The sequence below is a fragment of the Schistocerca piceifrons genome, chromosome 2 (assembly GCF_021461385.2).
Source record: "Schistocerca piceifrons isolate TAMUIC-IGC-003096 chromosome 2, iqSchPice1.1, whole genome shotgun sequence".
Lineage (NCBI taxonomy): Eukaryota > Metazoa > Arthropoda > Insecta > Orthoptera > Acrididae > Schistocerca > Schistocerca piceifrons.
In genome coordinates, this window is record NC_060139.1 from 280,474,532 (window position 1) to 280,500,578 (window position 26,047).

The 26,047-nt window shown below is 45.2% G+C and overlaps 1 protein-coding gene across 1 annotated transcript in view; it reads right to left on the reverse strand.

Annotated features, from left to right (window-relative positions):
- Positions 1 to 627: 627 nt before the first annotated feature.
- Positions 628 to 26,047, reverse strand: part of LOC124775325 (zinc finger protein ZIC 4-like) — a gene marked incomplete at its 3' end in the record, with an annotated part of 254,631 nt that continues 229,211 nt past the window's right edge. The window contains exon 3 of the mRNA XM_047250158.1: positions 628 to 911. Within this exon, the coding sequence (XP_047106114.1) occupies positions 628 to 911 (284 nt within the window). The remainder of the gene's footprint in view (positions 912 to 26,047) is intronic.

Genomic DNA, 26,047 nt, shown 5'->3' on the forward strand with positions numbered 1-26,047 from the left:
CTTTTTTTTCTTTTTTCTTTTCTCTATCGGTGTACCGATGAACAACACTGGAGATAGGCTACAACCCTGTCTCACTTCCTTCTCAACCATTGCTTCCCTTTCATGCCTCTCGACTTTCTAACAGAAGTCTAGTTTCTGTATAAGTCGTATATAGCTTTTGGCTCCGTGTATTTAACCATGCTACCTTCGGAATATCAAAGAGCGTATTCCAGTCAACATTGTCAAAAGCTTTCTCTAACTCTATAATTGCAATAAACAGAGGGTTGGCAATACATTGCAGCTTCATGCCCTCGCAGTACCAACACAGCAAGGTCATGTTGGTTGAGGTCTTACTACAGTAAGCAGATTCAAATGTATTTAGGTTGCAGTAATTACTCGGAGATGAATAGGCTTGCACAGCTTAGGCTAGGGTGTAGAGCTGCATCAAAGCAGTCTTCAGAATGACGACAACAACTTTTAAGTTTGTGAACTCGTACAGGTAGCTCCACTTCGGCCATTGCGCTGCAGACACACCCGCGCCTAGCCCACACCGGCGGCTCGCATACTACACAGTGTACGGCGACTTACGTGCTGCTGCTGGGGCGGCTGCGGCGGCGGCGGCTGGGGGTGGTCCGGCGAGGGCGGACCCGCCCCCGCGGACGCGGCCGAGCCGGACGAGTTGGAGTCGTCGCCGTCGGCGGCAGCGTCGTCGTCGCTGTCGTAGGCGGGGTGGCCCGGCGGCGGACTCTTGCAGCCGTGCACCTTCATGTGCTTCCGCAGCGACGACGGGTGAGTGTAGCTCTTGTCGCAGCCCGCCACGCGGCAGTTGTACGGCTTGTCCGACGTGTGCACGTGCGAGTGCTTCTTGCGGTCCGAGCTGTTGGCGAAGCGCCGGTCGCAGCCTTCGAACTCGCACTTGAACGGCTTCTCGCCTGAAACAAAAGCACCGACAACACGCTCAGCCCACCTGCTGCCAATCGTCGAGATACGCACGAGGTTCAAATGGCTCTGAGCACCATGGGACTTAACTTCTGAGGTCGTCAGTCCCCTAGAACTTAGAACTACTTAAACCTACCTAACCTAAGGACATCACACACATCCGTGCCCGAGGCAGGATTCGAACCTGCGACCGTAGCGGTCGCGCAGTTCCAGACTGAACCGCCTAGAACCGCTCGGCCACACCGGCCGGCTGCCGCCAAGGCCAAGATGGCAGTTACATCAAACACACTCGAGACACAAGACCACAGTAGCAGAATCAAAGTCGAGTGATCGGTCCAGCCCCGTGCGTTACAGACTTTACTAGGCTGAATATTAATCAGGTGCAGCAGCTTCGGGAAATCATCTCTGGTCATAAAAGGAAGAACAGAATTGTTCGTATAAACATATGTCCGGGAAAATACACGGAGTCTGCAATGAAACAATTAGTACTGGTGTATCATACAGTATTAATTAATTAATGTCACAAACAATGTTCAAATTTTCCGACACGGAATGGCTCTCTGGCTCTGAGCACTATGGGACTCAACTGCTGAGGTCATTAGTCCCCTAGAACTTAGAACTAGTTAAACCTAACTAACCTAAGGACATCACAAACATCCAAGCCCGAGGCAGGATTCGAACCTGCGACCGTAGCGGTCTGGCGGTTCCAGACTGCAGCGCCTTTAACCGCACGGCCACTTCGGCCGACCGACACGGAATGCAATGCAAGCATTCACACGATGCATTGCCTTAAAATTTAGAATGTTTCAGGCTGCAGTTTTCATGACGGTAACCTGTTTCCAGTCTATGCTGCGCTCTTCCATATATCCACATACGTCAAAACCGAAACCTCATCGTCCTCTCAGCCGGATGGAGTAGATGTCGTTGACGAACAATGGTAGTACATAACTGACTGCCGATCATGCACCTGTTTTTACACATAGGTGTTCAAACTTTTAAAATATAAAACTGAACGAAGACTCCAACAGTCCGCAATACCTGTATTTATTGAAGTCGATTAGAGATTCACACAACCGGTTTCGCAACTTATGACTTGCATCTTCTAGTGTGTATAATGCTATGCCATATGGTACAGCGAGCTATACACGACGCCGCATAGTAGCAGCTGGCGTAGTCAAGCAAATTGTCAGCCTTCTTCAAATGGTAAAAACCCTCATCAATGATGAATGCGTCTGTGTTAGAATCAAGATGGACTGTCATCACTTAACCGATGAAAGAACACTCCAGTAGGCCTTTCTCAAGCAACAGACGGTGGCCTTCGTATATGTTATCCAGGAAAAAATTGTTTACGAACGGCATCGTCTGTTGCTTGACATAGGCCCCCTTAAACATATTTTCATCGGTTATGTGATGACAGTTTATCGTGATTCTAACACAGAATGGACATTCATCAGCGTTGATAGTTTTACCAACTGAAGAAGGCTGAGACGTTCGCCTGGCTACGCCAAGTGTTAGTCTGCAGCATGCTGTAATAGTTCCCTATACCATATGACACAGCAATACACATTCCAGAAGGGGCAACTTATAACCTGAGGAAACGGTTGTATGACAGTCTCTTCACTTGTCGCCGGTCCCGTTCTTGCGGAATCTTTTTTGGCCGCAGCGATATCGGAGATCTGTTGTTTCACCGGAACCGTGATATTCACGGTACACTCGTGAAATGGTCGTACGGGAAAATCCCCACTTCATCGCTACCTCGGAGATGCTGTGTCCCATCGCTCGTACGCTGACTATAACACCACGTTCACACTTACTTACATCTTGATAACCTGCCATTGTAGCAGCAGTAACCGATGTAACAACTGCTCCAGACACTTGTTCCCTTATATAGGGCCCGCATCTCGTGGTCGTGCGGTAGCGTTCTCGCTTCCTACGCCCGGGTTCCCGGGTTCGATTCCCGGCGGGGTCAGGGATTTTCTCTGCCTCGTGATGGCTGGGTGTTGTGTGATGTCCTTAGGTTAGTTAGGTTTAAGTAGTTCTAAGTTCTAGGGGACTGGTGACCATAGATGTTAAGTCACATAGTGCTCAGAGCCATTTGAACCTTATATAGGCGTTGCCGACCGCAGCGCCGTATGATGCCTGTTTACATATCTCTGTATTTGAATAAGCATGCCTGTACCAGTTTCTTTGACGCTTCAGTGTAAATAAATTTCCTGAACCAAGGAGACAAGGAAGGAAGGAAAAAAATTGATTGAAATTTCGTGACAAGATTCTGACGCACCGACCTTAGATAGTGAGCGCAGGTCTGAAGACTGCCCTACCAGACCACATAGATGTGATGATTTGCTTGCAGCAGACGGCTGTGCTGCCTGCCAAGTATCGAAGTTAAGGCTGTAGCCGTGATTTTTTGACGCAGGAAATTGAGACTAAAGATGTGAGAGAGGACTGAAAGCGAAATGTAAGAGACCAAAGTGGGGGAGGCAGCATCAGGGCGGAGGTTGGGTGAGGTTGCAAGTCAGCGGGCTACGGCCCTGGCGGGCCCATTACGATCCCATCATCTGATAGACGCCGCGCCACGCAGCCTTGTTAGCCGGCAAGTTAACGGGCATTAGCCGCCGCTAAACGGACTGGCCGGCCCTGAATAATGCACGCCCCCATTGCGCATAAATCTTATTAATTATCTCTTAATTTCATTTTCATGCCTCCGAGCCTACGTGATCCGCTCACGCGGCGTGAATGATGTTCCGTTTATCACGTGTCCGTAACAGGAGGGAAGAAAGGAATCTCGCGAGTCTAACAGGTGTTTCTGTCTGTTTTTCTAACGGCATGCTGTACAAATTTCCGATTCAGTTGCGCAACATGCAAGCGAAAATTACTATCTGACTAGATATTTACAATCAATTGCGTTTCGAGTCGGATAGAGTGGATTCTTAAAGAACGTTCTGAAAAAAATGTCGTTCGCAGACAATGCTTTTGATAAGGAAAAAGTGTAAAAATGGCCGATGTCCTGAAGAAAGTAAGAATTTCCGCAGACAGCGAAAATCAGTTTGGAAATGTTACAAAAATGCGACAAAATATGCCATTAGAAGATTGACAGCAGTCGAAGTCCCCATTCATAAATGAGACCGACAAGGATGTGCATAGGCGCTAACTATTTTCAAGGTATACTTTCAAAACGCACCTAGAATGGTTGAAATTCCAGTCTGCTAATAATTATTATTAATGATGGCATGTTCTTTACACTGCGGGATCAGCATTACTGACTGGCTTTCATTGTGTATCTTGATTAGATCTCCAATATCTGTTCATGTCAAACGACTGAATTTAATGCAATTGGTGTGCCTCGGGCAGCGCAAGCCACCTTCCTCTACCGACTCCACTGCGTTCTTCCCAGACAGACTGCGGTAGAACCTCCGGTAGTAGTGTTTGGAAGTCACAGGGGTTGACATCAAAGGCGCAGTTAAATACCGCCCCACGAAATAAGAATTTTAGTGCGTCTGCCTTACGACAGAAGGCGACAGGACCTTCTTCACTTTGCTCTCTCCTGCGCCTCTTCCGTAATGACCTGATAATTTCGCCCATTTTTAAATCTAGCATTCTATGGGTTTTACTCTCTTTCTGTCTCTTGCCTGCAACTTCTCCTTCAACGACTCTGCGTTGCATTCAGTTTCTTCACGATATACGAGGTTGCAGTCATAATGTTTTCGTAATTTTTGTAATTTCCGCTTTCTTTCCTCCCCAGTTCTTAAAAGTATTTCCACATTCCTCATTCCAATAGCGCATTTCATGGAAGCATTTTTCTCCACAAGCATTTTTCAAAAGTATTCACATATTTTGCCTTCTCCTTTTTGACTGATTAACTGTAATATAAGACTAATCTGCAAACCTAACGCTTGGCGACGCTTTTCCTTACCTAAAGGACTATTTTCGCTGTGAACAATCCGTTCACCTTTTCAAAAACACTTCCACCTGCAAATGTTCCACGTCTTAGCTTCATGAAAAAAAATTTTTTTTTCCTCAGTTGTGACCATAATTTATAAATATTGTTCCAACATCTTTCCTTCCAATCGTATTTCAAACATTCTTGTTTAATGATTCTTACAACTTCAGCCTTTCTGAGATGTATCCTCATTGCATTTCCTTTTCCACTTCTACGAGTCACTCCGTTAAGAATTGTACTTTGATTCAGACACCGTTGTATATTTAATTCTCTTTATCCTTTCTTCCCCTGCTTCTTCTAATGCTGTCAGTTTCTCAGTATAACTATTGATCAGTGTTGGGGATAAACACCATCTTTGTCTGACTCCTCTTCCCATAGCGAGCAATTACATTTGATCGAAGCTGTGCTTCCGGTGTCCTTGGCTGATATTCATTAATACCGAAAGTTAGGAGCGAGCCACGTGGCGAGACACTCTGGCAGGCACTTAAATGTAATTACTAGAGTATCCATGTAGATGTGGACGGTGGTTCAAATCCACGTCCGACCATCCAGATTTAGGTGTTCGGTGGTCTTCGTAAATCGCCGGGATAATATTTTGGTAACGTCGCAGCCGAATTACTCTCCTGTGTTTGCCCCATCCGATCTTGTGTTTCGTCTGTAATGACCTAGTCGTCGACGAAACATTATACCTAAAACTTCCTTCAGAATACTACGCTGTCCCTTAGGGCGATATTACACCATCAAATTTTCTTTGAAAAAGCTTCTTTTTCAAATAAAATTTGATAGTGTAATAAGGAACTTTGTCGAAGTTAGGCGTTGGTAAATTTTCTTTGACCAAATCTAGCGTCTCGCCTTAGATGTACTCAAAGGAAGCGTCCATTTCTTGTTTAGTGGGTGGAAAAATGTAACCGCTTGGGGCGCTAGCATCGTTGAAACTGTCTAACATTAAACGTCTATTAACATGGCTTCGATATTTACATGTTGCGTCGCATCTACAACGAAATTGAAATGTACGAGGTGGAAGAAGCACTGTATAATTTGCGCCATCCCGAATACAAAAATAGAATAAGAAGAGAGTCTATGAAAAAAATTTCGGAGATCATGAACCGTGAAGTACGATCAGGATGTACTCTCGAGGATATAAAGGAGAAAATCTACAACTTTTGTAGAAATAAAAATATTTCTTAATGGCTACAGCGTATACTAAACAGTTGTTCGCCTTGAGATATTCCTCCTCCTGCGCTTTATAAGCATCACCTGTCTCTGGCATTATTTTCGTCAACATGCACTGCGGTATTGGAGTGCTATGGCATATTCTCCTGTTGCAAGAAATCGCAGTATTAACGGTAAGTCTGTCTTTGGCGAATGTAGCGTTTCTGAAGTAAGTGTTCTGCTTCGTAATGTGAGGAACCACTTTCTTGAGCACATACTGAGGTGTACTCTCGCCCACTCACAAGTAATTTTCGTACAACTTTACTTCCTCGACTTGCAGCTCCCGCAACAGATTTTGTTGGATGCTTTTAGCATCTCGCCGCGAAACCCACGTCTTCACTCACGTACATTTCATTTTTCTTTTCTTCCGTTCCTCTTCTAAATGTAAATACATGCAGTAACAAGTCTTCGCCGGTCATTCTGGAGGAACTACGGAGTCAAAGATCTTTGTCAGAGAAAATCTTGATGACAGTGTACTACCCCTATTTGCGCTTTGTGAAATACCTTTGTCAAAGTAAATATGATGAATATTTGATCACATTTCATTGTCAAGGAAAGTCCGACAGTGTAATACCGGCCTTACACCGAGGACAGAGACGACGTTGTGCTAGCCGCAGGAGAGAATTTCCCCTCCGCTTCGTCCCCTCCCCCTCCCTACCCTACCGACACCGGAAGTTGCCGACACGGCCGTGAAAGCAATCACCGGAACGCTAATTAAGCACCGGCGTCAGATGAAGCTGTTGCTCCCACAGCCGTCCGGCCGCACAAGAGAAGACGCGGAGACGGGACGAGGCGGCTCGCCTGGGGACAATTCACGCGGCTGATCGAAAAGGTCCCCTCGCCGCAAGAAACGCGGGGTTGGCGGTCAAGGGCCGCCGTGCCGGGGAAGCGGCCGCGAGCTGTGAAATCACGCGCACGCCTCGCCGCCCCCACCAGCTCTGCCGACCGCTCCCTCGCTCGTCACGAGATAAAGCCGGCCGTGCGGATTCGCCATCACGTTCTCACTCCCACACCACCCACACGTACATTCCACAAACTACTGTACAAAGCGGGGCACCGGGCTCACCGTACCACTATTAGCGATTGCCTATCGTATTCAGTTGGCGTATTGCGCCTCTACTCTCTCGTATCTTACTCTCGTGATCAGCACGCGATGTGCTCACAGCAGAATTTTTGGCACTGTCTTCTCTCAATATCGGTTCTCTCGATGTACACAATAGTTTGGCGACAACAATGTCAGATTTCTGCGTAGAACTCTGCATCTAGTTTAATAGGGTGTTGTGCAGTGACTAGGGCTCTACTTCCTGCGGGGGTTGGTCCCTCAGTTTTAAAGGATAGGGTCTCTTACTGGGGACACCATTTATTCTCATAAATTGGGGCTCCAGGGTATGCTTTTGAGGGCCTTTGGGCAGTAATTTAGGTCCTTTAGTCACTAATTCCTGGTGTCTGCAGATGTCTTAACCCACGCTCATTCAAACTGTCCTTTTTCTAGCTACTGTTTTTTACACCTGCCGTTGACCTGCCGTTGCTCGCCGATTTTGCGAAGAACCTCTCGCATTTCCTCTCTTATCAGATCATCTACGTAATTCGCGTGACTAAAACATAAGCCTTGAAGGGTGACAGCGTTTAAGAATACCATGCCAATATTCCATCAGCCTCCAGGGAATCTGTAAGACCATTTATAAGTAGTATGCTAATGCCGCACAATTGTAGAAACAGCAGATTTGCTCGAAAGAATTTTATTATCCTCCAACAGCCACTATTTTCGTGACGTTCTTTTTCTACGTCTACATCTACACTCCTGGAAATGGAAAAAAGAACACATTGACACCGGTGTGTCAGACCCACCATACTTGCTCCGGACACTGCGAGAGGGCTGTACAAGCAATGATCACACGCACGGCACAGCGGACACACCAGGAACCGCGGTGTTGGCCGTCGAATGGCGCTAGCTGCGCAGCATTTGTGCACCGCCGCCGTCGGTGTCAGCCAGTTTGCCGTGGCATACGGAGCTCCATCGCAGTCTTTAACACTGGTAGCATGCCGCGACAGCGTGGACGTGAACCGTATGTGCAGTTGACGGACTTTGAGCGAGGGCGTATAGTGGGCATGCGGGAGGCCGGGTGGACGTACCGCCGAATTGCTCAACACGTGGGGCGCGAGGTCTCCACAGTACATCGATGTTGTCGCCAGTGGTCGGCGGAAGGTGCACGTGCCCGTCGACCTGGGACCGGACCGCAGCGACGCACGGATGCACGTCAAGACCGTAGGATCCTACGCAGTGCCGTAGGGGACCGCACCGCCACTTCCCAGCAAATTAGGGACACTGTTGCTCCTGGGGTATCGGCGAGGACCATTCGCAACCGTCTCCATGAAGCTGGGCTACGGTCCCGCACACCGTTAGGCCGTCTTCCGCTCACGCCCCAACATCGTGCAGCCCGCCTCCAGTGGCGTCGCGACAGGCGTGAATGGAGGGACGAATGGAGACGTGTCGTCTTCAGCGATGAGAGTCGCTTCTGCCTTGGTGCCAATGATGGTCGTATGCGTGTTTGGCGCCGTGCAGGTGAGCGCCACAATCAGGACTGCATACGACCGAGGCACACAGGGCCAACACCCGGCATCATGGTGTGGGGAGCGATCTCCTACACTGGCCGTACACCACTGGTGATCGTCGAGGAGACACTGATTAGTGCACGGTACATCCAAACCGTCATCGAACCCATCGTTCTACCATTCCTAGACCGGCAAGGGAACTTGCTGTTCCAACAGGACAATGCACGTCCGTATGTATCCCGTGCCACCCAACATGTTCTAGAAGGTGTAAGTCAACTACCCTGGCCAGCAAGATCTCCGGATCTGTCCCCCATTGAGCATGTTTGGGACTGGATGAAGCGTCGTCTCACGCGGTCTGCACGTCCAGCACGAACGCTGGTCCAACTGAGGCGCCAGGTGGAAATGGCATGGCAAGGCGTTCCACAGGACTACATCCAGCATCTCTACGATCGTCTCCATGGAAGAATAGCAGCCTGCATTGCTGCGAAAGGTGATCTTCGAGGAGACACTGATTAGTGCACGGTACATCCAAACCGTCATCGAACCCATCGTTCTACCATTCCTAGACCGGCAAGGGAACTTGCTGTTCCAACAGGACAATGCACGTCCGTATGTATCCCGTGCCACCCAACATGTTCTAGAAGGTGTAAGTCAACTACCCTGCCGACATTGTGCATGCTCTGTTGCCTGTGTCTATGTGCCTGTGGTTCTGTCAGTGTGATCATGTGATGTATCTGACCCCAGGAATGTGTCAATAAAGTTTCCCCTTCCTGGGACAATGAATTCACGGTGTTCTTATTTCAATTTCCAGGAGTGTATATTCTGCAAGCCATCTCGCGGTGTATGGGAGAGAGTATTTTGTGCAGCACTATCACTTCCCCCATTTCCTGTTCCAGTCGCGAATAGTTCGCGGGAAGTATGTTTGCTGGTAAGCCTCCCTGTGGTTCGAATCTGTCTAATTTTATCTTATCGACTTTTCCTGAAGAGCACATGCGAGGAATCAATATATTTGTTGACTCTTACAGGCACGTACTACCTCGGAACTTTAACAACAAACAACGCCGTGATGCAGAACGCCTCTCTTGCAGCATGGAGTGGACTGTGCATCCCTGTGACGCTTTCGCGCTTACAAAATGAACCTGTAACGAAACGGTCTTCACTTCTTTGGATTTTCTCCATTTTCTCTACCACTCTCGTCTGGTACGGATCTCAGACTGAAGAGCAATATTCTGGAATTGGTCCAACAGGTATTTTGAAAGCTTCTTCCTACGTTGAACGACTACATTTCCTGAGGATTCTTCCAATGAATCTCTTGTATCTGCCTTACTCGAGATTAATTTTGTGTGCTCGTTCCATTATAAGTCACTCCGTTAGGGGTGTTCGATTTATTGTTTAGCTGGCGTTTCTCTTGGTTGTAACAGTCTCAATGCATACAGTATAAAATTATCAGCAACACCAGAATCTTAAAAAAATGTAACATTAGTAACTATTAAGCTCTTCGCAATTTGATTGTTGTCCTTTTTCTCGTGTTGAGATACTTGCCCGCTTCTTCCACTTATTTTTAATAAGCCTTAACCGCTTAAACGCGGAAAGTGATCCGTGCATTTCCTACCGATGCGAAGGAGCTCCCATCAACAAATTCCATTTCTTGTTATATAAGACATAGTTTTCGTTTTCGATCATGCCTTAATTGCAATAGATAATAATTATTTACCCGGCCACTGTGGCCGAGCGGTTCTAGGCGCTTCAGTCCGGAACCGCACTGCTGCTACGGTCGCGGGTTCGAATCCTGCCTCGGGCATGGATGTGTGTGATGTTCTTAGGTTAAATTATGGTTAAGTAATTCTAAGTCTAGGGGACTGATGACCTCAGATGTTAAGTCCCATAGTACTTCGAGCCATTTGCACCATTTGAATAATTCTTTTGCGTGCTTTATTTAACCGGACGACAATCATACTGCAACTGCCGGTCTGAGCTGTAACATACAACTATCTTGAAATACAGTTTTACAAGATAAATTATCTGTTACAGCATAAGAAGTGTTAGATAGATATTTTGAATGAGGTGAAGACATCGTTGTTGAACCTTCTATTAACAAAGATATAGAAAGTTATTTCATGCTATGAAACAAGCTTCACAGCATGAAGTAACTTTCTGTATCTTCTTTATATGTATAAACAATTGTGTAAGGTTGGCACTACTGCGAAGCGCGTGTTCTAGGGTGCAGCAGTACTGACAAGTAGCATACGAAAGATTCACTGGAGCCCCGTAAGGCTGACTTATGAAACGTGTGGAAAGCAATATTTGCCTCAGGTAAAAAGCGGACAGGGTCGCATTATAAACTTGCCGCCGTAAATAAAATCAAGCCGGCAGGCCCGCATCCTGCCGTTTCAGCGATCGCGGGGTAGAGCCCGCCGTAAAACCAACTCTGTCGCCACCAATGGCCCTGCCGCTTCGCCGAACAGCTGTGAGAAAATGTTTTCCGACCGTACAATAGCAGCGGAGGGCCGGTGAGCCGAGGCGGAGATCAAGAAGGTCAGTGAAAACGGAACGAAACGCGAGAAAAAGGAAGCGAAGGAGGGGAAAAAAAGGTAAGAAAGGAGGAAGCCGCGAGCAGTAAGTATCAAAAGGGAGGAGCGTCATCCATCACGGTATTAGGAGCGCGTCCGCTCCAATGGCGCGCGGGCTCCAGAGTCTAAACTGGAGAATAATACAGTCCCGAGTACCGGGGCCGCGACCCTGCCGCCGCTGGAGGAGGGTGGACGAATCCCGGCACATTCGCTCCGCACCCACTTAGGGCGTAAATTGGGGTAACGAGCAGACCCATTGTACGGCTGCGTCTGCCTGTCGCAGACGTTTCGAGCTTCATCTGCTATCGTCATCCCAGCCGGAAGTGAATAGTCACGGGCAATCTGGGAAATTTGGGTATCGGCGCCAACCACCTGTTGATCTTCAAATAGCCATCTTTCCTTCTTTACTGTATGTTACCTCCCTTGGAAACTCTTGAGGGCCTTACATGTGGAAAGACTCCTACATGAAATGGCGCATTTCGTTCAACAAATGTTGGGGGAAAGCAACGCAGTGCACAGATCCAATGTTTGAGATCGGAAAGTTATCAGAGAAACACAGAAAATATAAAGTATCAGTCTATACGAAATCTTTATATTACGAAAAATTAACTACGTTGCAAACCTGAACCAAATAGTGTGATATACTAAAATATGTATACATGGAAGAAGCCTGGGGATACTGACAGGTTTCAGATAGATTATATAATGGTACGACAGAGCTTTAGGAACCAGGTTTTAAATTGTAAGACATTTCCAGGGGCAGATGTGGACTCTGACCACAATCTATTGGTTATGAACTGTAGATTAAAACTGAAGAAACTGCAAAAAAGGTGGGAATTTAAGGAGATGGGACTTGGATAAACTGACTAAACCAGAGGTTGTACAGAGTTTCAGGGACAGCATAAGGGAACAATTGACAGGAATGGAGGAACGAAATACAGTAGAAGAAGAATAAGTAGCTTTGAGGGATGAAGTAGTGAAGGCAGCAGAGCATCAAGTAGGTAAAAAGACGAGGGCTAGTAGAACTCCTTAGGTAACAAGAAGAAATATTGAATTTAATTGATGAAAGGAGAAAATATAAAAATGCAGGAAATGAAGCAGGCAAAAAGGAATACAAACGTCTCAAAAATGAGAACAGGAAGTGCCAAATGGATAAGCAGGGATGGCTAGAGGACAAATGTAAGAATGTAGAGGCTTATCTGACTAGGGGTAAGATAGATACTGCCCACAGGAAAATTAAAGAGACCTTTGGAGAAAAGAGAACCACTTGTATGAATATCAAGAGCTCAGATGGAAACCCAGTTCTAAGCAAAGAAGGGAAAGCAGAAAGGGGGAAGGAGTATATAGAGGGTCCATACAAGGGCGATGTACTTGAGGACAATATTATGAAGATGAAATGGGAGATATGATACTGCGTGAAGCGTTTGACAGAGCACTGAAAGACCTGAGTCGAAACAAGAAAAATTCGGTGTAGGTATTAAAATCAATGGAGAAGAAATAAAAACTTTGAGGTTTGCCGATGACATTGTAATTCTGTCAGAGAGAGCAAAGGACTTGGAAGATCAGTTGAACGGAATGGATAGTGTCTTGAAAGGAGGATATAAGATGAACATCAACAAAAGCAAAACGAGGATAATGGAATGTAGTCAAATTAGGTCAGGTGATGCTGAGGGAATTAGATTAGGAAATGACACACTTAAAGTAGTAAAGGAGTTTTGCTATTTGGGGAGCAAAATAACTGATGATGGTCGAAGTAGAGAAGCTATAAAATGTAGACTGGCAATGGCAAGGAAAGCATTTCTGAAGAAGAGAAATTTGTTAACATCGAGTATAGATTTAGGTGCCAGGAAGTCATTTCTGAAAGTATTTGTATGGAGTGTAGCCATGTATGGAAGTAAAACATGGATGGTAAATAGTTTGGACAAGAAGAGAATAGAAGCTTTCGAAATGTGGTGCTACAGAAGAATGCTGAAGATTAGATGGGTAGATCACATAACTAATGAGGAGGTATTGAATAGGATTAGGGAAAAGAGAAGTTTGTGGCACAACTTGACTAGAAGAAGGGATCGGTTGGTAGGACATGTTCTGAGGCATCAAGGGATCACCAATTTAGTATTGGAGGGCAGCGTGGAGGGTAAAAATCGTAGAGGGAGACCAAGAGCTGAATACACTAAGCAGATTCAGATGGATGTAGGTTGCAGTAGGTACTGGGAGATGAAGAAGCTTGCACAGGATAGAGTAGCACGGAGAGCTGCATCAAACCAGTCTCAGGACTGAAGACCACAACAACAACAACTAAAATATCATTAAATAGCATGTAATTTAAATGTTGCTTTCGACATTAAGATGGGAAATTCCTTAGTACCCTATCAAGGACTAAGAAAAGACTGCGGTCAGTCCCTTTTGTTGTTTGACGTGAACACAAACATGATTGAAGTGATGAACTGAGGGTTGTATTTAACAATGATATTACGACAATATAGTCTGCAGGCGAACAGGTGTCAATAACATGATACGAACGCAATGGAAATGCAAGGACAATATTTACAAAGGACTAGAAGGATGGTTAACGTCGAAATAGCACGAAAGTTCATTTGGGTATCCAGGGTGCAATGCATCTGTTAACAGGTCCATCGCTGACATAAGAGGTAATATCTATTAATATAAGAAATTAAATGAATGAATCGACTAGCACTTTGGAAACATAGGAGGTAAACAATCCGGATGCACAGCATTCCGATGTATGTAAACGCACTCAGTTTTGCGGAAGTGAACAAGGACATTAATGCAACAAAGTAAGAGAAGAACACAAATATCGGAAATGATATTTTTACGATAAACCAAAGACAAATTTCGTAGTAATATCCATAGGGAACTTAATGACAGATGAAGAACGCAACAACCAAAAGCGAAGCTTCTGGTACAGTATTTATAACAGATTACCCAAGATCGTCTCCACGGGAGCATTCCTCTACATATAAACCTAAAAGAAGACCAGACGTTGGGCTTCCGCACGCAAGGTGGAGCCAGTAGTTGAGAGAGATATAAAACAGCAACATTTGAATTCTAAATATGCTTATGTTTCGTAGATACAGAGGCAATGCGACCTCCAGCATGTCACCAGATGAGAGGAAACGCAGATACCAACTAAAAATGCAAAGAACTGTAAGTAATCACATATTTACACAAAAAGTGAGAAGTGAGGTGTTTTATAATCTACGAATAATACGTATCAAAACAAAAGTGTGTCATAATTGTATCTTTATAGATTCCATTGATGATGCTTTAAAGTGAAAAAAGGCGAAACGTGCCTGGGTGAATAAAATACAGTACAGCAAGAGAAGGCGTTTTTTATTTACAAAATAAATATTTCTGTGCTTGCTGCAGAGGATGGCCACGCAAAAAAAACTCGTTATAAGACGGCTTTAGTTTAGTTGTTCCGGGAGAAGAGACCAAACAGCGAGATCATCGATCTCATCGGATTATTGAAGGATGGGGAAGGAAGTCGGTCGTGCCCTTTCAAAGGAACCATCCCGACATCTGTCTGGAGCGATTTAGGGAAATCATGGAAAACCTAAATCAGGATGGCCGTACGCGGGATTGAACCGTCGTCCACCCGAATGCGAATCCAGTGTTCTAACCACTGCGCCTCATCGCTCGGTTTTTTCATCTTATTTTAACTAGAAGAAGAAGAACAAACATTCTTCCTAAAAATCGTTTACGGTATCTACTGGTCTATACGTGCTGGCCCAGATATTTTTTTTACAAGTTGGATTCTCATGTCTAATAGATCCGAAGTTTGAGCAAAATATTTCTGCTTACTATGGGCGTCTGCACGCAAACAGAGAAACGGAAGAAGAAAACACATTGCGCAAGGGAAAAGTAAATCACCTCATATCGTGAAGTGAATTTCAGAAAATTAAATGCCAGCCAAAGCCTTAACACCAACAGACGCTGTTTGCTTAAGAGAGTCTTATCCGTCCATGTCTGGCTGTACCTAATTTGTCGCTTCCTTTCCTGACCATCGAAAGACTCTTAACCGTATAAAAAGGGAATAAATTGAAGTTTTATAGATCTTCAAACGGCGGAACCAGAGGCGACCCAAATTGCGCCCTGGGAGTTAGCAGTGTTTACGATCCACCGGGCTGCAGGTGTTTAGTTATCAGCAGAGTGGCGCGCCACTCGGTTTTATGGCCACTAAAAGGCTGCAGGTGCTAGAACACAAGGGCAACAAATACCAGCACAGCTAAGTACAGTACTGTCGCCTTCTCCAGTTGTCCCCAATGGACGGAGCGTCAGGCAGGTGACTAGATTACAACTTGTTGTGACCGCGGTGTCCGATAGCGCACGAGTTTGAAATGAGACAGATGAGTGAAGAATTCCGGAACTAGAAGACACAGCAGTGAGCCTTGGCAGCTGAATGATCGACAGATGTGAGTGCAATTTCGAGCACACAGGACCCATTTCCGTTAGGGATTTTGGCATTGCTAGATGACTGAAGAACATACTTTCGATGAACGAAAAAAAAAGTACAACAAAGGAAAATGTCACATTCGTGTCACTGTTTCAGCGGATGCAAGTCGTCGAACGCGTATAGGTGATTTTATGGTTTTCCAATTCTTAATGAACCAAACTTCCTCGGGGAAAAAATGTTTTACGTCAGAACAAGGCAGCTGACTTGGACAACATATTAATACAGAAGACAAAGAAATTCTGACCAATGACATCGAAATTACTTGCGGAATTCTACAACAAATGCTTAAAACAGAACAATATTCCAAAAATATGGAGTAAAAGCAAAACGAGTGTTCTTTTGAAAAGAGCTTTCTAATTCTCGAAGCAATCAGCCTATCTCATTATTATGCGATCCTTAAAAGATATCTGCAAGGATGCTTTCGAACCGTCTGTCTTACTGATACCTGAATAGGTCGGTTCCAGACCTCAAAGAAATTATGGAGCACGTCATCAAACTGAGCACGTAGAGGATGAGATTGAAATGGGGGTGGTGAGATCACTGGAGTGGCGTTTACCGAACTTTCGTCAGCTTACGATACAGTCGAACACCTCATAATGCTTCACTAGATCTACACTCTGACACAGGGCTATGGTTTTACAAGAAGAATTGCCGCCTTGCAGCACAATCTAAAGTTGTACGTTGAATTCCAAGGAAGAGACAGCCGTTGGAGAGATCAAAGAAATAGTTTACCCTAAGGGAGTGTATTGTCACCGGTTCTCTTCATCATTTACACCAATGATCAGCCAAGACCTAATCCATGCAAAAGTTTCGTTTGTGGTGACGACCTTGTTTTGCCGGTGCAGACACATGGTTTTGAAAAAGTAGAGCAGTTGCTGACAAGAACTGAGGGAAAGTTTCCTGATTACTGTAACAAGGACCACCTGAAGCCAAAAAGCTCAGGTCTGCCCTTACCACCAACGAAACAGACAGGTAGCAGGACGACGGAAAGTGATTAGGCAAGGCATCGAGCCGCAGCATTGGTTGCTATCCAAATACCTTGGAGTTACCTTTGACAGATCACTCACTCACAGGTGACATTGCCTTAGCACCCAACACAAGGTGTCAGGCTGAAGCAACATCACTCGCAAACCTGCTGGTAGTAAGTGACATGTTCAACGCCAGGTAGTCCGTGCTTCTGCAACGGCACTCTGTTTCTCGGCTATTGAATATGACCATTGTCCATTGTGTTACAAATTTGCACGCAACAAAGAAGTAAACTTAGCCCTTAATGGTACTCCGCGGCTGGTTACTGGATGTCTCAGACCAGCTCCTGTTGATAAATTGTAATGCATGGCAAGCACTGCTCCTACTGACATAGATCGGAAGGGGCGGGGGGGGGGGGGGGGGGGGGGGGAAGAAAGCCGAAGAAACTGAGTTACATCCACTGCACGGATGTACTCCACCAAGGCTTAATCGAAGTCTTAGGAAGAGCTTTTGGTAGTCAAAATCTACACCAAATACATCAACCAAGAAAGCCACGTGTAATAAGTCATCTCCAAACAGTGGTAAAGCCAGTAGAATGCTTACCAGCCGGACACAAATTGGACTGGGCCACACGGAGATCACTGGACAGTTTACGAACGGGCGTTAGCAAAACTAAGCGTAGCCTAATGACATGAGGATACTTGAAAAGGGCTACACCGTGTGAATGTGGAGAAGTACCAACAACAAAACATCTGTCAGTGTTTATGTTGCCAGTGATTTTTGCAACGAGGAGGAGTTGTTCAAGGCACAAGAAAATGTATCAGTTGCTAGTTTCTGGGCAAAGATTGTTTGATTTCAATTTTGTATAAATAATAAATGTATAAATTCCTTCTCTTTTCTTACGTGAAGTCATTTATTACTAGAATGCAATGTATATTTTCCTTCCGTGGGGATCGACAGCCTCTAAATGTTTAGTAAAATAAAACATCATCCGTTGTAGGCCGTATGTGCTTCACTAAAATCGTTTTATTAGCTCATTTCGGGCCTGAGCACATATGCTATGTCATCTATTACATATATTGTTCGTCAGGTTTTTCTATGTATGTGACATAAAAGAATGTGATGAGCACGATATGTAGTACATGATATAGCAAACGTGCTTGATAATGCCTCGCAGCCGAAAATAGCTAATAGCACGATTTTAAAAAAGCACAATACAGCCCACAAGGAACAATGTACTCTTTTATTAAAGAATGCAAGGTATATGCCCCTGAGTCGAGTGAGTAAATGAATAAACCTTCAGCCGGCCTGAGTGGCCGAGCGGTTCTAGGCACTTCTGTCTGGAACCGCGCGACCGCTACGGTCGCAGGTTCGAATCCTGCCTCGGGCATGGATGTGTGTGATGTCCTTAGGTTAGTTAGGTTTAAGTAGTTCTAAGTTCTAGGGGACTGATGACCTCCGATGTTAAGTCCCATAGTGCTCAGAGCCATTTTTTGTTTTGTTTTGTTTTTTGTTTTGAATAAACCTTCCGTTTACGAGTACGATAAGTCGAAAGTGAGGGGTGACAAGATGTACATGTAGATAACGTCCTGCAGGAAAATGCACGTGCTGCAATGGAATGAGCTCGTCAAACCAGTTGTGGTGGAGAAGAACGAAAAACTTTGCTATGTTGAGAGGATCTGAGAACATGTAGTGCGCCTGTTAAGGAAGTAGGATTCAAGTACGACCTACTTCAGCGTGATGCCACAGCGTTCAGGATTCTGACGGAAGACGTGGTTGTGCTCGGAGTGTAAGCAGTTGGTCAGGCATATACGAAAATATAATGCACACAAAACGTAATTGGGAACCTTTGGAAGAAAAAAATGTTGTTCTGGTGAAAAGCTATTCTGTTCTCTTAGAGAACTAGTACTCGAGAAAGACTGTGTATGAATACTGCTGTTTCCAACGTGTGTTCCACATAGGGATCTCGACAGTTAAAAATGAGAGATTAGGGAGCGTACAGAGACTGACCGATGCATACTTACATTCCATTTGTAACTGAATGCGATTGAGTAGGTATTAAATATTGTTGGCGTGAAGTATATTTTGCCTTTGTAGAGTACCTTGTAAAGGTTAGGTGTAGCGAAAGATGGCGATGCGGAGAAAGAAAGAATATCATTCTACCATTATAAATAAACAGATCATCCCAAGTGATGATCATTTCTCTGTTCCTCCATTCTGTAGACTCTGACTTAAAAATAAGTAACCTTAAGTGATAAGGTGATTGCAAGCAAAGGAAAATACACTGACAAAAATTAAAATATACTAAAAGACGGTATATGTATATTTTAACTGTTTGGGTTAAACAGTCTACGTCACAATTTTTATTTTATTTTCAGTGTCTGGTTTCAACCAGTACAGACCATCTTCAGATCTAAAACCTTGTGGCAGCTACGATGACGCAACAGATGCCTGTAATTAAAGCAAGCCCATACTAATATGAAATTCTGTACCATGGTTACGACAGACGATGCGCAGCAGCAGCTGCGACGAGTTTTTAGATCTCAAGATGGCCATTACTGACTGAAACGAGACATGAAAAATATAAAGAAATGTGGTGTAGAGTTTGTTATTGAGACGACATACAGATATACTTGTGAGAAGGGTGTAAAACTTGCCGTCTGCTGTACTAGAACGGGAGCCCAGGCTAAAATTGTCTATTACGGTATTTCAGAATCTTCAAACAATGTTTACCTTCCACCTTGTTTTTCGGATGGTTTGAAAGGGTAAGAGCGGGGACGGCGATCGGTGGAGGGTGGTGAGGGGGGGGGGTTAAGAATATGCAGTACCACTGAACACAAAGCGCCACAATGGTTTTCTTGCACTGTTCGTTTCCTGAGCCGCATGGTACTGGCAGAGAATGAGCACTGTTATAACGTTTCTGGTGCGTTTCCAGCAGTGAAGCGTGTGTGTGCTGGCTGGAGCAGCAGGTAGAGAGGGGCGTGTTTGCTCGGGGGGCCGCCTCATTATGTTCGCGTTCTGCACATCATCGTCGCTCCATTAATCTAACTTTAAATTCCTACAGATCGGACAACTCCTCTGCCCTGTCTAGTTGGCGGTTAAAAAGAACACGAGCCAACCACTCAGGAACACCGACAAATCTGTTGCCCGGCTCCAATAGCGCTTGCTTTCTTATTTGCTTCTAGCCACGACCGAAAAATTGTTGACACTTAAAAGAGCTCGTAGAACAATTTAGTCTTCCAGTTCCATTTTCCAAAACTCCTTCATCATATCACTACTTGTCTGTCGCCATTCTAGACCGTTTCTTACACTCAGGTTCCTTTCCGTCAGGTGTTTGGGCGTGAACCTCCTGCCCACATGCAGTCCGCTTGTAATCACAGACACATCCATGATTTCATTCTGGTTTTTCTGGGCCCCTTTAGGACGTGGAAGATTTTCTTGGATGATCTAAAGTTGTCCATTTGTGCTAAATGTTCTTAAAATTTAAGAACTCTTATCCATGTAACGTAACTAAAATCGTTTCTTCGGGGAGTGCAATTCCTCTGAGTTTTTGTGCTTCCTGTACTTGGGCCTGTACATTTTCTCCAATATCTGTCGTTCCATTTTCTCGTTGGCATTTACATTCATGGGTAATGGCGATGCCTCAACTGTGTAGAATGATTCTGAGACAACTTTCTGATAGTTACGATGTTTGGCCTTCGCAGCAAGAGATGATGTGCAGACTTTACTCAGTTTTTCTGCACTTGATTTAATGGCCACTCTACTACTGCCAGTGTTTCCGCAGAGTTTAAACTGTGTGATGTCGTCACACATCGTCGTCCGAAATTTGGAGGGCAGTTTCGACGGCGATCTCGTGTTGCTTCTCTGAGGCATGTCTATCTGCAGTGGCAGAATACTGATTCTTTTACATGCTGCACTATGTGTTCCGGATATTTCTTTCTGTCATTATTCCTACTGTTAGTAAAGAAGAACGCAGAATTATTGGGTAAATCACAGCACCAAGTACTGATCTACAAGGTTTCCTGAAAGCCGCTCCCACAGCATAATCTTATGACGTCAACTGATATATAAAATTTTGTATTAGACCCAGATTTTTATGGAGAACTCAAGTCACGGTTGCAAGACATGAAAATATCAAAGCAGTTAGTTACTCCCTCAAAATGGAATTCTGAACGAAATTCTATAGAACATCACGAGTGCACCTTTCCGGAGATAATCTTCATATTTTGTACTGGACACACATTTTTATGGAGAGCTCAGACATGTTTGCAAGTTATGAGAATATCAGAGAAGTTATTTAGTCCCGAAAATGGAATTCTGTATAACATCACAAGTACACCTTTCTAGAAATAATGTTATCGGAATAACAGTGCAGCCAGAGGATACAAAATTGTGTGACATTAATTTGAAGAAATGTTGCATTTATGGCAGCAACAGTGAACTGGAGGAACATAACACTAGAACACAAGCTAAGCTGATGTATCAAATATTTTTGTTGGAAAAAACTAGACGAGCGACATGTGCTAAGCTCTAAAAATGCCACATAAGGATAATGATGGTAATGATTCCACATCTCTAGATGGGATCAGGTGCACATTCATTCGCTACGAAATATAATTGAAATATTTCGTACGAAATTAAAAAATGTAACGGCTGATTATACGAAAATTGATTTGGCGTATCTCTTCGAACGGAATGCACTGGCATCCAGTCCGTTATTCAAGGGTATACGACTCCATATGGCTAAACTGTAAATAAATTGATAGAAGCAGGCAGAGAGGTACACGATGTCTTAGTAGAGCAGATCTGATTTCAGTCACTCCAAAGTAAGGATTTTAAGGCGGTTCCGAAATAGAAAGGGCACGACCTACTTGATGATCGGTTCTCCTCCAACTAAGATATATTCAACATGTAATAACTCAAACGTCGAAAAGATAGCTATCTCCAAATTTTGCTTTTTCTCCTGTAAGTTCAAGAGACACTGACGAACGTGAGGAAAGGTATCGAAGGTTTCATGATTAAGGGAAGCATCCACGCTTTAGAGTAAGCAATGAAAAGTATACGCAGAACGGGCGAGCCAGTACTTGAAGCAAACCATACCAAGAAGTAGTACCAACCTCTCCTGTATTATATTGGACTGTCGGCAGTCAAAACACAGTGACTTTAGGCCCGCGTTTGTATGCTTCGATGCGGCCCCGATTTCTTATCCGGTTGCAACGTCTTCTCCTCAGAGTAGCGTTATGGCCTAACTATCTGATTTCGGGGACGAAAAAGTAAGCCACAAGACTAGTCGGCCGGCATTGGTACTAAAAACGCCTCAACTGCCACAGCTGTCCTATGAGTGCAAATGGCGTCACTGTGAGTACGTTACCGCCTCAAGGACGGCAGCGATAGAATAGCTCGGAGGCGTATCGGCTGCCCCAGATACGGCAGCGCCTGACACCGTTCGGCGCTCGCCGGTATAGCTACCACCTTAAAAGATGGCCGCAGCGAAACTCGGTCAAGTGCTGCTCCATCTGATCTCACTCCTTCTGTTCGGCGGTGCTTGTGGACTGCATTCAAGAGCAACTGAATTAAAGATAGCTTCGGTAGCGAGCGCCTACAACGATCTTTGCCTTTGTACTCGTGGGGTCCAGAAGTAAACGCTCAAAACCCTCGAAGGTGGTGAAAGGTCGCCTGGGCTGACGAATCGAGCTGTGACTTGAAAATCAGCCTGCTTGCCACAAGAACGCCGTTCTGACAGGTTGACTACACTGAAAAAAAATGAGGCCCTCAGCCATTTGCCATCACCTCTCATCGGCGAACGATCCAGGACCGCGCTGTCCTCTCATGTGCATCTGTTTGTCACCCTACTTGCACCTCTTACAATGCACCACCCCACTGCTTCCGAATTGTGTCAAAATGTTTTCGGAAACACACCAAGGACATCAGGTGGTTTGTGTGTACTCCAGCTCACCTGAACTTAACCATATTAATTCTGGTTGTCATCCAGCGAGATGAGAGTGGCTTGGGGTCATTTCAGGCCAACCTCCCTGAGTTGTAAGCAGTCATGGATTAAGATGACTCCACAACGTTCTCGGTGACTCACGAAGTCTATAGTAGGGCATCCTGGGTATCTAGCTTATTGAACACGACCCATTCGAACACCTCCCGCTGTATGACCGAACTATATCAAAGTCCTCTTAACTGTAAAAACTGCTAAAAAGTTCTATCTAGGATAACTGAATAAAGCTACCTGAGTTCCAGTCTCTGGTAGAAACCTACCATCTGGAAATGCTTTGAGGCAAATAGGAGCCCTGGACGACAATAAGTACTCCACAACTCACTACCTTCGTGTCTCACGAAGTTAGCAGCTGACTGTGGAAGAGGCACAAGACACAGGAAATTGAAAGCACTTATTCGATACCTGTCCTACGACGGGAGGTAAACCTCGGAAGATTTTAATAGTAAACTAGCTGAGTACCTGGCTTTTCCCAGGTATTCCAGTCTTCTATTTAATTCATCTCCTCCTTCCCCATCTCTCTGTCCACCTCCAACACAACGTCAAGTCTGTCCACCCCCCCCCCCCCTCTCTCTCTCTGTTCATCTTCTCCTGCCCCTCTCACTGTTCATCTCTTCCTCCGCCTGTCTCCATCCAATCCCTCTTTCCTTTCTCTGTCTATCTCCCTCCTCCTTTCTCTCTCCATTTCCCCCTCCCCTATCTCCGTCCGTCTCCTCCTTCTAGTATCTGTACATTTCTCCTCCTTCCATCTCGCTCTCTGCCATCTCTTAGTGCTCCCTTCTCTCCCCAGGTTGCCAAATTCACCCCAATAGGAGGCTGGTGGTTCTTACTCCTACAATATTTGTGCAGTCCTAACGCAACGACTGTACACCGACCAGCGCAGCGCCAAGAAACGGCACCAAGAAGGCGCTGACCCGCGCACAAATGGAAACTGCGGGCAGCGCCACACCTCCAGTAAGTCACAACTCAGCGCCGCCTGTCAACGATGTCTTAACCAGCCCATCGCTGGTCAGCCCAGTTCGGTCGCAGACTTCGAGAACATCAGTACTGTGTTATAGAGATAAATGTAATTGCATGTAGGTGGCAGAGGAATCACCATCAAGCCACCTGACAACAAAAGTTATGTTTCTTTCCTTTTTAGAAATAGAGCGTACCATTAATCTGCAAGTGTTTTGTACAGATCACTTTTGGATTGCTGCCACCGGCCATCGCCGTTTGCCTTCTTCCTTGTTTGCGTCGGTGCTGATTCAAAAAATGGTTCAAATGGCTCTGAGCACTATGAGACTTAACTTCTAAGGTCATCAGTCCCCTAGAACTTAGAACCACTTAAACATAACTAACCTAAGGACATCACACACATCCATGCCTGAGGCGACCGTACGATCGCGCGGTTCCAGACTGTAGCGCCTAGAACCGCTCGGCCACCCCGGCAGGCTGGTGCTGATTCTCACGGTAGCCGACACAACAGTATTTCTTTCCAGATCATAACTAATATGTGTACCAAATTGATTCAAATCGTTCCAGGGGTTTAGGACGAGCCTTTCACCTGTGGCTTTGCCCCCATGCGCACGTGTCAAATGTATTTCACACGTAGTTTATTTTGATGCAGTTCAACGTTATGATGACGTATCCTCTGAACATCGTGTGCATAATGACATAATTTTGTAGCTACACGCACTGGTAACTGTCCCAACTGTCTGCGAAATGCTTTGTAAGCAGAATTGGTAAAAAAAGTAAAAAATAGCATACATCAAGCAAAATGCGGCAGTTCTTCACGCATCTCAGTGTCTACGACGTCATATCTCCTAAAACGAGCCGGCCGGTGTAGCCGAGCGCTTCAAGGCGCTACAGTCTGGAACCGCGCGACCGCTACGCTCGCACGTTCGAATCCTGCCTCAGGCATGGATGTGTGTGTGATGTCCTTAGGTTAGTTAGGTTTAAGTAGTTAGGTTTAAGTAGTTCTAAGTTCTAGGGGCTGATGACCTCAGCAGTTGAGTCCCATAGTCCTCAGAGCCATTTGAACTACTTTTTTTTCCTAAAGCGAGGCCTACGAGAAAGACAGACCGCGGCGCATATGTCACGAAGATAGGCCTGCGCTCGCTCGCTCGCTCAACTCAACAGACAAACTACATGTTTACACCTGTTAACTCGTAACTAGGTGTGTATGTACAAACGAGAATTGCATTTTCTACTGGAATCCGCTATTATGTAGTCTTAATTGTTGCTAGTCCTTCAATGGTCGGCATATTGTTATGAGTCCTACACTGATCGGAAGTCCATAGACCTTCTTACAGTTTGTTACGGCTGTACTGATGTACAATAAAATTAAAATCGTGGCATAATGATTATCAGTTGCATAAGGCACCACTTCTTGGATGAAATGAGGACTGCTAAGCAAAAGAGACGCTATAAACAAGCCATTGTACCATTTATGTCGACTATTGATCTTAAATCAAATTTTGTTGTAGTACTGTGAATAAGTGAGACTTCATAATAGCGGAGTCCAGTAGAAGATGCAATTCTCGTTAGTACGTAAACGCCCAGCTGCCAATTAACAGGTTTAGAAACGCAGTTTGTATACTGAGCTGAGCGAGCGAGCGAGCTCAGGCCTACCTTCGGGACGTACGTGCCGCGGCCTGTCTTTGGGGTTGGGTTGTTTGGGGAAGGAGACCAGACAACGAGGTCATCGGTCTCATCGGATTAGGGAAGTACGGGGAAGGAAGTCGGCCGTGCCCTTTGAAAGGAACCATCAGCCATTTGCCTGGAGCGATTTAGGGAAATCACGGAAATCCTACATCAGGATGGCCGGAAGCAGAATTGAACCGTCGTCCTCCCGAATGCGATTCCAGTGTCGGCCTGTCTTTCTTCGGTTCTAGGCGCTCAGTCCGGAACCGCCCGACTGCTACGGTCGCAGGTTCGAATCCTGCCTCGGGCATGGATGTGTGTGATGTCCTTAGGTTAGTTAGGTTACAGTAGTTCTAAGTTCTAGGGGACTGATGGCCACAGCTGTTAAGTCCCATAGTGCCCAGAGCCATTTGAACCTGTCTTTCTTGTAGGCCTGGTCCTAAAGTAAGTGTCGTACAATGATGTATTGTTTCTAGTACATTGAGTGATAGATGTGAATAGTGTCTGCAAAACATTTCACGAATACAGTTACTAGAAAAGAAGTAATAAATTAAAACGTCATGCTTCATGTGGCAGTTTAACTGCATAAAGAACCAAAACGCAGTAAGCGATAAACATTTTTCTTTTCATCATTTTATTGGGGTCGGGAGTGAGAAAAAGTTTCGTAGAGGTTTGAAATTATATGCGAAGTTTGCTGTAAGTCTCTAGGCGCTCTCATTCTTAAGTACTGGATGAATGAAGTATGGGTCTTCTCGCGCCGTGGGCTACACTGCTTTTTAATCCCCCCT